The 14,674-nt window shown below is 42.9% G+C and overlaps 1 protein-coding gene across 1 annotated transcript in view; it reads right to left on the bottom strand.

Annotated features, from left to right (window-relative positions):
* The window catches only part of LOC126252347 (UNC93-like protein), a 435,773-nt gene extending 421,788 nt beyond the window's left edge, over positions 1–13,985 (bottom strand). Inside the window, exon 1 of the mRNA XM_049953237.1 lies at positions 13,703–13,985. Coding sequence (XP_049809194.1) covers positions 13,703–13,985 — 283 coding nt within the window. The remainder of the gene's footprint in view (positions 1–13,702) is intronic.
* Between the last annotated feature and the right edge of the window lie 689 nt (positions 13,986–14,674).

Here is a 14,674-nt window from a genome sequence, read left to right on the forward strand (position 1 = left end):
ATTGTAAGACATTTCCAGGGGCAGATGTGGATTCTGACCACAATCTATTGGTTATGAACTGCAGATTGAAACTGAAGAAACTGCAAAAAGGTGGGAATTTAAGGAGATGGGACCTGGATAAACTGAAAGAACCACAGGTTGTAGAGAGTTTCAGGGAGAGCATAAGGGGACAATTGACAGGAATGGGGGAAAGAAATACAGTAGAAGAAGAATGGGTAGCTCTGAGGGATGAAGTGGTGAAGGCAGCAGACGATCAAGTAGGTAAAAAGACGAGGGCTAATAGAAATCCTTGGGCAACAGAAGAAATACTGAATTTAATTGATGAAAGGAGAAAATATAAAAATGCAGTAAATGAAGCAGGCAAAAAGGAATACAAACGTCTCAAAAATGAAATCGACAGGAAGTGCAAAATGGCTAAGCAGGGATGGCTAGAGGACAAATGTAAGGATGTAGAGACTTGTCTCACTAGGGGTAAGATAGATACTGCCTACAGGAAAATTAAAGAGACCTTTGGAGAGAAGAGAACCACTTGTATGAATATCAAGAGCTCAGATGGAAACCCAGTTCTAAGCAAAGAAGGGAAGGCAGAAAGGTGGAAGGAGTATATAGAGGGTTTATACAAGGGAGATGTACTCGTGGACAATATTATGGAAATGGAAGAGGATGTAGATGAAGACGAAATGGGAGATAAGATACTGCGTGAAGAGTTTGACAGAGCACTGAAAGACCTGAGTCGAAACAAGGCCCCGGGAGTAGACAACATTCCACTAGAACTACTGATGGCCTCGGGAGAGCCAGTCATGACAAAACTCTACCATCTAGTGAGCACGATGTATGAGACAGGCGAAATACCCTCAGACTTCAAGAAGAATATAATAATGCCAATCCCAAAGAAAGCAGGTGTTGACAGATGTGAAAATTACCGAACTATCAGTTTAATAAGTCACAGCTGCAAAATACTAACGCGAATTCTTTACAGACGAATGGAAAAACTGGTAGAAGCCGACCTCGGGGAAGATCAGTTTGGATTCCGTAGAAATGTTGGAACACGTGAGGCAATACTGACCTTACGACTTATCTTGGAAGAAAGATTAAGAAAAGGCAAACCTACGTTTCTAGCATTTGTAGACTTAGAGAAAGCTTTTGACAATGTTGACTGGAATACTCTCTTTCAAATTCTGAAGGTGGCAGGGGTAAAATACAGGAAGCGAAAGGCTATTTACAATTTGTACAGAAACCAGATGGCAGTTATAAGAGTCGAGGGGCATGAAAGGGAAGCAGTGGTTGGGAAAGGAGTGAGACAGGGTTGTAGCCTCTCCCCAATGTTATTCAATCTGTATATTGAGCAAGCAGTAAAGGAAACAAAAGAAAAATTCGGAGTAGGTATTAAAATTCATGGAGAAGAAGTAAAAACTTTGAGGTTCGCCGATGACATTGTAATTCTGTCAGAGACAGCAAAGGACTTGGAAGAGCAGTTGAACGGAATGGACAGTGTCTTGAAAGGAGGATATAAGATGAACATCAACAAAAGCAAAACGAGGATAATGGAATGTAGTCAAATTAAGTCGGGTGATGCTGAGGGAATTAGATTAGGAAATGAGACACTTAAAGTAGTAAACGAGTTTTGCTATTTAGGGAGTAAAATAACCGATGATGGTCGAAGTAGAGAGGATATAAAATGTAGACTGGCAATGGCAAGGAAAGCGTTTCTGAAGAAGAGAAATTTGTTAACATCGAGTATAGATTTAGGTGTCAGGAAGTCGTTTCTGAAAGTATTTGTATGGAGTGTAGCCATGTATGGAAGTGAGACATGGACGATAACTAGTTTGGACAAGAAGAGAATAGAAGCTTTCGAAATGTGGTGCTACAGAAGAATGCTGAAGATAAGGTGGGTAGATCACGTAACTAATGATGAGGTATTGAATAGGATTGGGGAGAAGAGAAGTTTGTGGCACAACTTGACTAAAAGAAGGGATCGGTTGGTAGGACATGTTTTGAGGCATCAAGGGATCACAAATTTAGCATTGGAGGGCAGCGTGGAGGGTAAAAATCGTAGAGGGAAACCAAGAGATGAATACACTAAGCAGATTCAGAAGGATGTAGGTTGCAGTAGGTACTGGGAGATGAAGAAGCTAGCACAGGATAGAGTAGCATGGAGAGCTGCATCAAACCAGTCTCAGGACTGAAGACCACAACAACAACAACAACTTATACTTGGTTAACACGTCCCTCCTCATTTTTGTCACCACTACCAAATTTGGAAACTAATTTAAATACGATAATTTACGGTTGGTTGAACCTCTTTCAGTGTTCAACGTCCCGTAAGGCAAAATATTACTAGTTTCGTGGATTTGCTTTCCACTTGGTGGTGTTTTGTTTGATCTCATTAAAGTGGGTAAAAGTCATACAACTTCGTTTTACCTGGTAACATAAGTGATAACTATTTGATCTGGTTTCGAGAAGTTTGCATTTTTACTTTAATTCAGCTAAACAAGGCCTACGCGGCAAATGTATGAAGAACTTTTGTCTCGTTTTCCGTATTATCAATGTATAATGAATCTGGTCTTTTGAATACAGAACTAAATGAACATAGATTTCGTCATCTTTGGTTAGTGGTTACTTTACCCCTGATTGTTAAAGTCCAGGAGGAAAAGAAAAAAGGAAGCGAGGAAAACACATGGTCATTTACTTGTCTTTTCCCCACAAGTGAATAATGGGCTCCTGTTTGCTAAACTACAAAGATTTCCAGGCACTCTCGCTCACTATGTGTCACAAATCTTAAAATATCAAATGCATGGTTCAAAATAGCATAGCAATGCCGATAATTGCAATGTCTCCAACCTAAATGCGCATTTATTTAAATATCATATTAAATTCCGTTACCCTTAGACATTTATATGGGTCAGATGCGTATTAAATCACTATCAAACCGTTACATTTGTGTTCAAGGTTAGTCTCATTTGAACAAACATTAGTGTTCCCGGTTTTCGGTTTTCCCTCCTTACATGAGACTGACGACAGGAACATTTACATTTCAAGAAGGCACGTAGTATGGAGATATCGCTTTTAAACTGAGTTTTACACAGGATGCTACCGAAGTCAGTAATCTATTTAAGAACTGTATAGTACTTCTAACTAGGAAAATGCAACCAAAACAAAAGTTGCAAAATTGATCATTCAAAATGAAAAATCTGACCTGTCTAATCAAATACAAAAACTAACTCACGAGGAATTTTTCGGAACGTCAAGAGCTTGGAAAAGAAGTTTTATATTACTGAGAGAATGCAGTGCGAAGCACGTCAACGTCTGCTTGGAGGTCGCTGAGAACTCGGGCTCTAAGAGTAAGCCAATAGTGTAATCGCATCTGGCCTAGGCAGGTCATCGTGTCCATAAAACGAAACAGGGACAAAAGTATGGAAAATGCCGCCAACTCAAACACAGATTTTTCATTGCCAGTACAACATCTAAGCTGTGATAATGAAACGCAGAACGACACCCAAGAAAAATTCCGTCTGCTAATGTTTCGTTTCTCTACAGGTAATAACTATCATCCAGCATAATAACCTTGAAATAGTTATTAATTCATATGACATATTATTGATTTGTTTACTTTAGTGTGTGATGGAAAGAATGTAAATGGTTCAGAATAAGTTTTATGAAGGATAACTCCATTCACCTTAGACGTGATCCAGAATAAGTTAAATGTACGGTAATAAACGTAATATGGTAATAAAAGTATTTATAATACACGTAATTCTTGCAGGTATCACACCTACACTCTTTATTTAATTGAAAACTCGGCATTCAAGTGGAGTTCTTCATTGTTAATAAAGATAACTTGTATAAATTATCTTTTAAAGCTGGTTAGTGTAATTAGTTAGTTACCTGTAGAATTAACTCATAGACTGGACCTAACTAAATATTCACTGATTAAAATTGTTCCCGCACGTGAGGTTAAAGACAAAATTATTCAGTACAAGACTCAAGGGGAGTAGGACATGAAACGGGCCGACTTGGAACAGGAGAGGCACCACAGGACATTTTAATTTCCACTAACTGTAATTGTACAAATAAATTCAAAAAAATTTGTCAACATCACCAAGAAGGATTAGAGATTCACACTCGTAGCAGTGGAAGTTAAAAAACGTAACAAAATACCCGGCCGGAGTGGCCAAGCGGTTCTAGGCGCTACAGTCTGGAGCCGCACGACCGCTACGGTCGTAGGTTCGAATCCTGCCTAGGGCATGGATGTGTGTGACGTCCTTAGGTTAGTTAGGTTTAAGTAGTTCTACGTTCTAGGGAACTGATGACCTCAGAAGTTAAGTCCTTAGTGCTCAGAGCCATTTGACCCATAACAAAATAAATTTTCTTACATCTGAACTTTCATCATTTTTTCACTTACTATTCGCTGCATTTGTTGATGTAGATAGACTTCTCTTTATACTTAAGAGATTCTTCGATGAATTTTGCAGAGCTTAAGATCATCATTACAGATGTATGAAACTCTTGAATTTCCCAAATCTGTTAAAATTAGCGGTAAAAACTGAGATAATTAACTATAAAATTTGAGTTTTATCTAAACATAAAGTTTAAAATGCAATCGCTCATTCAGTTTTTCATAAATTAAATAAATTCTATAGTTCCATATACCTGTAGGTATCGTTTGTATGCTGTGGAAAATTCATCGAAGAATCTCTTACTTATGAAGAAAAGTGTACCTATAGCACAAATGCAGCCAATATTGAGTGAAAAAATGATAAATTTGACATGCAAAAAAAAATTATTATAATTTTGAACTTGCAATGCTATGAGTGTGAATCCTGAATCCTTCCTGATCACGCTGAGAAAGTTTCATGAAATTATTTTTAAACGTATAGATAGTGGAAATTAAAATCTGTGGTGCCTCTCCTGCTCGAAGTCGGCCATTTTGACGTTCTACCCCCCCTCCCCCCCCTTACAAAGATTAAGATTATTGGTTGGCCGATAGTTTAGTATTCAACGTCCTCCACATTGACGTTATTGAGAACAGAGAGCGACAAGAACTGGGAAGTGCCAAGAGTGTGATTTTTCAGAGGAACCAACCCGGTGTTTGCTTTCGTCTAATTAGTGATGACCCCCAGAAAACCCATCTGGATGATCAATGGTCAGGTTGTGTAGGCAGACATTCTCCCAAATTAAAGTGCAGTAGGGGAGAGTGCTGTACCTTGAGATCAGGGTTCAATTTCTAAAATTTTAGGTGCTAGAACACATCTATTCAACATTACAACGCCACACCCTCCTTTCCTCCCCTCTCCTCCCCCCCCCAAATCCCCCAATCCCCCACTCCAAAACGCACAAAAAAATCAAGTATCACATTTGGAAACTTGTGATAACACTTAGAATGAGAAATCAGTTTTTACAAAGTACTAGTCTGAAAGTCAGGTTCATAAATCGCAAGTTCTTATAATCAAAACAATAAAACCATAAGATTTAATGTAAACAACAGGTGCCACCGTCCACCCGAGTAGCAGTGTCACTTTGCTCCCTACTTCTGCTCGACAGATACCACCATAAGAAGTTGACAGTCTTCATGACTGTGACGTCATGTTTTCAACTGCTGCAAGCCAGCGCTGAAACACAAAGTACCTCGCCCCACGACCCTGCCCATCGCATCACGTTTGTTTCCCTGTGTCACGTTCACTTGTGCCGGCGCAGCGGCAAATTGCATTTATGTTGCGGTTTACTACAGGTGTACTACTTTAAACCTTCGTGGCCGACTTGTTCCAGTCAGCTCAAATAAAAATCCATGGAAGGTACCGGAACGCCGTTCCTGCGCATTGCGAGCGAAATTAAACCCTACCTTTAGTATAGAGTGCCTAGGAATGGACAGTGATTTCCTGTTCGAGGTTTCAGTTAAGTGACCGATTTTAAAATTACGTGAAGGATTTCGCGTTAGAGTCCACCAACAGCGCTATCTTGTATCTTGTACAGTTCTTAATGTGTGAGATATGAAGTTGTGTTTTGTGCAGCATGTGTAGTTTCGAGCGCGTGCTGAAAAGGGAAGCATTCGAGTTCTTTATGTGAAAGCCCTCAACTATTTTAAATAAAACAAACGTCACTAACATTTTAAATCTTTATTCTTCATGCCTAGATATTTTCAGCTATCTGCCACTACAGGGCTGCGAAATATAGCGTACAACATGGTGGTGCGTGAGATACAGCGTGCTGTCATCTTGTTTCGAATGCGAGAAGTTCACCCATACATGGAGCACTCTCGCCTTCAGCCCAACAATGCCAGACCACACAAGAGCTCTGCAACATCTGCAGCAATCCGACGCCTTGGGTTCATTATCGTCGATCGTCCTCCATGGGCCGATCCGATTTTCACCTGCTTCCAAAACTAAAAGAACACCATCGAGGACTTCAGTTTAATAGTGATGAAGCGGTGCAAGTAGACTTGAGGTTGACGCACAGTCAACAAAGTCAAACAGTTTTGAGTGACGGTGTCAACAAACTGGTCTCTCGTTGCAAGAAATGCTGTCGTCGCCACGGTGGCTATGTTCAGAAGTAAATATGTAGTAATGAAGAAATGTTCAAATGTGTGTGAAATCTTATGGGACTTAACTGCTGAGGTCATCAGTCCCTAAGCTTACACACTACTTAACCTAAATTATCCTAAGGACAAACACACACACCCATGCCCTAGGGAGAACTCGAACCTCCGCCGGGACCAACCGACTAATGAAGAATAAAGATGCAGAATGTTAGTAACGTTTGTTTTATTGAAATAGCTTTAAGAGTTTTAAGGCAAAATTTAGAGTGCTTCGCTTTTCAGCAAGCCCTCGAATTTTGATTTCTCCACATTTGAGTCTTGTATAATAAATTACAGCTATTTGGAAGATATTGTGTTTCTCTGTTACGAATTTTCAAAATGTAAAGAGTGAACGGTTAAGCCACACTTTATCGGTCGTGTATTATCTTGTAACCTGAAATAGAAGCAAGTGTTTAACAATGGAACAAGTCATGGTTGCAGATGAACTGAATTTCTTTAATCTCTCAACAGTTTTAACTGCTTTGACAATGAAAATTTTAGTTGGATTCTGACACCTTCTATTCCAAAATGTATTTAACTTCTAAGTCGTTTCCGTGAATTAGAGTACTTATATTTAATTTGATTTCAGTTACTGATTCTAGGCGTGTAGTGGAGTAACAACGGACCGTATAAAGTATTAAATACAGTAGTGGCAACATTTTCTCGATAGTATCATTTTTAATTTCAGTAAATTTGTTGTTCCAAAGTATAAGGTCATGTACTATCTTCAAACATATTTTCACATTTTGGAAGGCTATTATAATTTCAGAAAAGAAGTCAGTTGTGCAAAGAAAGACCAGCGGGGAAGTTTACAGTTACTGCCCGACAACCTTAGAATTGGCCATGTTCTCAGCCCCTTCTCGCTAATAGGGCGCGAGAAGCAATAATAGCGTATACTCCGTAACTATAAGAAATGGAACAGGGCTTAATATACTGCTATTTTTGAGCGCGAGAGCGCCCCCCGTGCTGAAATGAAATGATCGTACGGCACTGTTGGCCGGGGGATCCCATGCGGGGTGTTCGCCCGCCGAAGGTGCAAGTTCTTTTTAGCTGACGCCACCTCGGCGACTTGCGAGTCAATGATGATGAAATTATCACACAACACCCAGTCATCTCGAGGCAGAGAAAATCCCTGACCCCGCCGAGAATCGAACCCGGGACCCCGTGCGCGGGAAGCGAGAACGTGACCGCAAGACCACGAGCTTCGGACCCTGCCGTACTGAGTTTCCTGTTCGCGAGCGAGCGGTATTGTTGCGGCGTGGTGAGGAGTGTGGGAAATGCACGATTAGCATGTGGTTGCAACAACATGGGAGAAGCGCCAACTGTGAAATAGGGAAGGGTCAGTTTTGGCAGTGGTGCCATGCTGCAGCAGCAACTGCGAGTCGACGCGTCTAACATCGACAGTCTCTTTGCAACTCAAACTCAATGCGAGCAATCTTATTTCGACGCAAAATGCCGAGTTCGCGCAATGTTTAATTACGCGAGACTGCATACTTTCAGATAGTTCAATTTACAAAGGCACTGCAAGCCGAGAACAACGACCAAGAAGACTGCGTGACGTAATACTACTGCACGACACGCTCGCCCGCATTCTGCTAGACTGCCAAAAAATTTGTGGAGAAACGCTACGAACTTATGCACCGAACTAATAATATCGTATAAATTGCAGCCTAATAACACGTTCATTTTCATCGCCTTTTTTTTTTTTTTTTTTTTTTTTTTTTTTGCGGTTGATATACGAATCTTACTTTGAGCAACATCGTGTTCCTCCTACCATACTTTGCCCACCACCGGCTTACTAATTTCTAACACTTCTCTTACATATTTCCAACATCTATTGCGTCAGCTCTTTCACTTTTTCCTCCTCATCGTCGGAAAAAGTAGCGACGAGAACATCAAAGCAGAGGCGAGTGTCCGCGAAGGCATTTACCGTGACCGGTTTCCGCGTTCTCACTGTGAAATAATGTGCACCTTGAACTGGAACATGGCTGTGGCTGTGGCTAGTCACGTGACCAAAGTAGCTGCTCTTACGGCCGGCCCACGGTTTTCTATGTCAAGTCATATACCTGATTTTCTCTTACTGACCGGTCAAAAAAAAAAAACAGCGCAGTGAGTTTTGGAGCGCCATAGTAGCCTTCCTGTTATGTACGAGGGAATGACGTAGCGTTCGAGGAAACCTGTTTCGAATTTCATTCGGGGAAATCCTCGCTTAACAGGTCGCGCCTTTCGCATTCGTTTCGCACGCCTCACATAAGAACGCCCGAGTTCTATTCGGATCCTGTTGGTCTCTCCGGCACCTCACTGTGGTCGATACCCCAGACATACAATTTTAAACTATAATTACACCTCCACCTTCAGTGAGAATAGTCGCGGAATTGCAAAAGCCACGCATTTTAGCGTAAACTATCACTTTGACTCGAGATGTATGGTTAATAACACTCCAAAACATACCTTGTGCTTCCGCCATTCCTACCGATATAGTGAACTGATTTCTGTCCCTCTCAGAGAACCACAATAACACAGAATGTATCAGCTAAGGTCTTCACCTCAAGTATTTCTGAAACTGCTTAACATTTCATAATCCTGTTGCTGGCTACTGTAATAATTGTGGGGAAGTCCTCACTAAACGTCCTGCAGTCTGTGTTAATTGCAGAGACATCGGCTTTTGCAAATGGAACTATGCTAATTGCTGCTGTTCGCATCTTTTCTTCGCCTTATGTTGTATCTATACGGAAACGACATGTTAATGTACGTTTGGGATTGTTAGTGATAAAGTGTGGTCGGATGTCGCAACCGCTTCTCCCTCCCACCCCACACCTTTCCAGGGTCGGAATTTGCATACTCCATCCAACAGCGCCTAGTGTTACCCACGTGAAAGCGTAAGATGTTTTTTGAAATGTTTGTGAATCGTGTAGCTGAGGCAAGACGTGGACAGCAGCCCAGTATCTACCTAGTTGAACGTGGAAAACCGCCTAGACACCATACCGGCCCTCGGTGTTAATGAGCAGGGGCCGACGCGCCTTTCCGAATCACGGAAGAGATGACGTAACGCGTGGTTGCCTGGACATGTAATTTCTGCTGCTAGTATCGTGGCTCTAAATGGGATAGCTGATTTCAGATTGTTGATAATGTCTAATGTCTTGCCTTCAGCATTCTCTCTCTCTCTCTCTCTCTCTCTCTCTCTCTCTCTCTCTCTCTCTCTCTCTCTCCCCCCCCCCCCCCACTCACTCACTCATTCAATCACTCACACAAACACAAACAGAACTTAAGCACACTCAGCTTCAAAGTAAACTATACCTAAGTACAAAGAGTGTGAGGATGCTAGATAATGAGCATCGTCACATCGCGGTCTGTCTAGCATTCTAACAGCCTTTGCACTTGCATTAAGTGTTGTTCACCGTAAAACAGTACATTGTCGGAATCATTTTACCATGGATACTAATAGGAATGAACTGAGAACCCTAGTACATAACGACCTTTTCGTTCCGTACACAGTTCTTAAACTTATGCTTAAATTTTCGTTATTTCGGCAGCGTCACGACTCTATCGTCTAATTATGTTCCTGCAACATCCTCATCCAGTGATTATTCTGCAGTGATGGAAAACTAATTAAACGTACCACGAATCACATCGAACTCCAAAATCTAGTTACACTCATAGATCGCCAATCTCGTAGTGCTGTCGATACCGTCTGATAAATCGTCTGGGTAAACAGAGAACAGCTAGAGATACTATGTCTTTCGTTTCTCTAGAACACTCGCCGTCCACTGTCGGATACGCTGTTCGGTTCCATCTACATCTACATTTATACTCCGCAAGCCACCCAACGGTGTGTGGCGGATGGTACTTTACGTGCCACTGTCATTACCTCCCTTTCGTGTTCCAATCGCTTATGGTTCGCGGGAAAAACGACTGCCGGAAAGCCTCCGTGGGCGCTCGAATCTCTCTAATTTTACATTCGTGATCTCCTCGGGAGGTATAAGTAGGGGGAAGCAATATATTCGATACCTCATCCAGAAACGCCCTCCGAAACCTGGACAGCAAGCTACACCGCGATGCAGAGCGCCTCTCTTGCAGAGTCTGCTAAACATCTCCATAACGCTATCACGCTTACTCAACCCGACCTGGTACGGATCCTGCCCTGGTGAGCAATACTCAAGTATAGGTCGAACGAGTGTTTTGTAAGCCACCTCTTTGTTGATGGACTACATTTTCCAAGGACTCTCCCAATGAATCGCAACCTGGCACCCGCCTTACCAACAATTAATTTTATATGATCATTCCACCTCAAATCGTTCCGCAGACATACTTCCAGACATTTTACAGAAGTTACTGCTACCAGTGTTTGTTCCGCTATCATATAATCATACAATAAGGGATCCTTCTTTCTATGTATTCGCAATACATTACATTTGTCTATGTTAAGGGTCAGTTGCCACTCCCTGCACCAAGTGCCTATCCGCTGCAGATCTTCCTGAATTTCACTGCAATTTTGTAATGCTGCAACTTCTCTGTATACTACAGCATCATACGCGAAAAGGCGCATGGAACTTCCGACATTATCTACTAGGTCATTTATATACAGGGTGTTACAAAAAAGGTACGGCCAAACTTTCAGTAAACATTCTTCACACACAAAGAAAGAAAATATGTTATGTGGACATGTGTCCGGAAACGCTTACTTTCCATGTTAGAGCTCATTTTATTACTTCTCTTCAAATCACATTACTCGTGGAATGGAAACACACAGCAACAGAACGTACCAGCGTGACTTCAAACACTTCGTTACAGGAAATGTTCAAAACGTCATATGATGACATGTTGGAGACCGTGGCTGTTTTTGAAGACAAATGTTGATGGTGTTAGGACAGCAACCAGCCACAAATTTACTTTGAGTTCCTTTATTCAAAGGAAACCGTTACCGGTTTCGAATCGTTGCGATTCATCATCAGACGGTTTACACGCTTTCTTTCTACATTTGGTGTGTTTTTATAGATTAATTGTAGTGAAACGTCGGTTTCGAGTGTTTGTTTCCATAACGTTCATCCAATCGATGTAAATGCATTCACACTGCATCCTCGTTGTTGCACACGTAATAGTTCTCACTGTACACTTTAGATTTGTAAGCTTTGTTTGTTTGTAAGCTCTTTGTATGTACCAAAACATGTGGTGCGTGGTTGGAATGATCTCAGCGACAAATCTAAAGTGTACAGTGAGAACTATTACGTGTGCAACAACGAGGATGCAGTGTGAATGCATTTACATCGATTGGATGAACGTTATGGAAACAAACACTCGAAACCGACGTTTCACGACAATTAATCTATAAAAACACACCAAATGTAGAAAGAAAGCGTGTAAACCGTCTGATGATGAATCGCAACGATTCGAAACCGGTAACGGTTTCCTTTGAATAAAGGAACTCAAAGTAAATTTGTGGCTGGTTGCTGTCCTAACACCATCAACATTTGTCTTCAAAACGTCCTCCGTTAGCGAGGATACATGCATCCACCCTCCGTCACATGGAATCCCTGATGCGCTGATGCAGCCCTGGAGAATGGCGTATTGTATCACAGCCGTCCACAATACGAGCACGAAGAGTCTCTACATTTGGTACCGGGGTTTGCGTAGACAAGAGCTTTCAAATGCCCCCATAAATGAAAGTCAAGAGGGTTGAGGTCAGGAGAGCGTGGAGGCCATGGAATTGGTCCGCCTCTACCAATCCATCGGTCACCGAATCTGTTGTCGAGAAGCGTACGAACACTTCGACTGAAATGTGCAGGAGCTCCATCGTGCATGAACCACATGTTGTGTCGTACTTGTAAAGGCACTTGTTCTAGCAGCACAGGTAGAGTATCCCGTATGAAATCATGATAACGTGCTCCATTGAGCGTAGGTGGAAGAACGTGGGGCCCAATCAAGACATCACCAACAGTGACTGCCCAAACGTTCACAGAAAATCTGTGTTGATGACGTGATTGCACAATTGCGTGCGGATTCTCGTCAGCCCACACATGTTGATTGTGAAAATTTACAATTTGATGACGTTGGAATGAAGCCTCATCCGTAAAGAGAACATTTGCACCGAAATGAGGATTGACACATTCTTGGATGAACCATTCGCACAAGTGTACCCGTGGAGGCCAATCAGCTGCTGATAGTGCCTGCACACGCTGTACATGGTACGGAAACAACTGGTTCTCCCGTAGCACTCTCCATACAGTAACGTGGTCAACGTTACCTTGTACAGCAGAAACTTCTCTGACGCTGACATTAGGGTTATCGTCAACTGCAGGAACAATTGCCTCGTCCATTGCAGGTTTCCTCGTCGTTCTAGGTCTTCCCCAGTCGCGAGTCATAGGCCGGAATGTTCCGTGCTCCCTAAGACGTCGATCAATTGCTTCGAACGTCTTCCTGTGGGGACACCTTCGTTCTGGAAATCTGTCTCGATACAAACGTACCGCGCCACGGCTATTGCACTGTGCTAATCCATACATCAAATGGGCATCTGCCAACACCGCATTTGTAAACATTGCACTGACTGCAAAACCACCTTCGTGATTAACACTAACCTGTTGATGCTACGTACTGATGTGCTTGACGCTAGTACTGTAGAGCAATGAGTCGCATGTCAACACAAGCACCGAAGTCAACATTACCTTCCTTCAATTGGGCCAACTGGCAGAGAATCGAGGAAGTACAGTACATACTGAAGAAACTAAAACGAACTCTAACATGGAAATTAAGCGTTTACGGACACATGTCCACATAACATCTTTTCTTTATTTGTGTGTGAGGAATGGTTCAAAAGGCTCTGAGCACTATGGGACTTAACAGCTATGGTCATCAGTCCCATAGAGCTTAGAACTAGTTAAACCTAACTAACCTAAGGACATCACACACATCGATGCCCGAGGCAGGATTCGAACCTGCGACCGTAGCGGTCTCGCGGCTCCAGACTGCAGCGCCAGAACCGCGCGGCCACTTCGGCCGGCGTCTCCATTGAGAACAACATGTATGGTTCAGTATACATCGAGCCGGAGGCAGTCAGGTATTTGCGAAGACACTAATTACTACAGCGGTAGAGCATGATGATGATGATGATGATGATGACACAGCAGTGTAACGAACCTGGCGGCGGTTGGAACGTGTAGAGCGAGACGGCGCGGTCCATGTCGGCGCGCAGAGTGCAGCAGGGGCGCGCTGTGCGGAGCGGCACGTGGCTAGCCGCGCTGGCGCCGGCGAGACTGCCGCAACTGGCTAACCGGTTGGCGGGCCGCGCGTCGCTAGCGTTCCGCTCCGCTCCAGCGCGGCCAGAGTTGCGATGTCTGCGCCAGCGGCGCGCCAAGGCCGAGCCCGGCGCACTTAACCTCGGACAATGGCTGCCGCAGTCAGCTGGCCGTCCGACCGCCATGTGACACCGGCCGGCATTCTGCCAGCCGGCTACCCACGCAGTCTCACACGGAGTTACTCGCCGTGTCAACCCGGACTATTCGCGGAACAGCCTTGGCCGCTGCGAGTATTCCTCGAAAGTAATGCTTTAAAACTAACGATTAAACACTGTACCGTATGTATTCGAGGTACACGTCCGTTACAAAGCATTCGTTACCGGTTACTTCCGTTACTACGGTACTTTACAGAGCATAAGGCCGGTATTACACTGTCATATTTCTTTGTCAAGTATTTATGTCAAAGAAATTTGATGGTGTAATAGGAACTTTCACAAATCGTCTGTCGTCAACTAAATATCATCAAATCCAGGTTCTCGCTATAGATTTGATCATAAAGTTGTTAGTTTTCTGATCACGTGAAATGTAAGCACTTGGAGCGCTGGCGTCGCTACAGCTATTTGACGTCCCTTTAGTGTGTTTGAAAACATGGCTTCATACACTACTAGCCATTAAAATTGCTACACCACGAAGATGACGTGCTACATTCGCGAAATTTAACCGACAGGAAGAAGATGCTGTGATATGCAAATGATTAGCTTTTCAGAGCATTCACACAAGGTTGACGCCGGTAGCGACACCTACAACGTGCTGACATGAGGAACGTTTCCAACCATTTCTCATACACAAACAGCAGTTGACCCGGCCCGCATCT

This window comes from Schistocerca nitens, chromosome 4 (genome assembly GCF_023898315.1).
Source record: "Schistocerca nitens isolate TAMUIC-IGC-003100 chromosome 4, iqSchNite1.1, whole genome shotgun sequence".
Classification (NCBI taxonomy): domain Eukaryota; kingdom Metazoa; phylum Arthropoda; class Insecta; order Orthoptera; family Acrididae; genus Schistocerca; species Schistocerca nitens.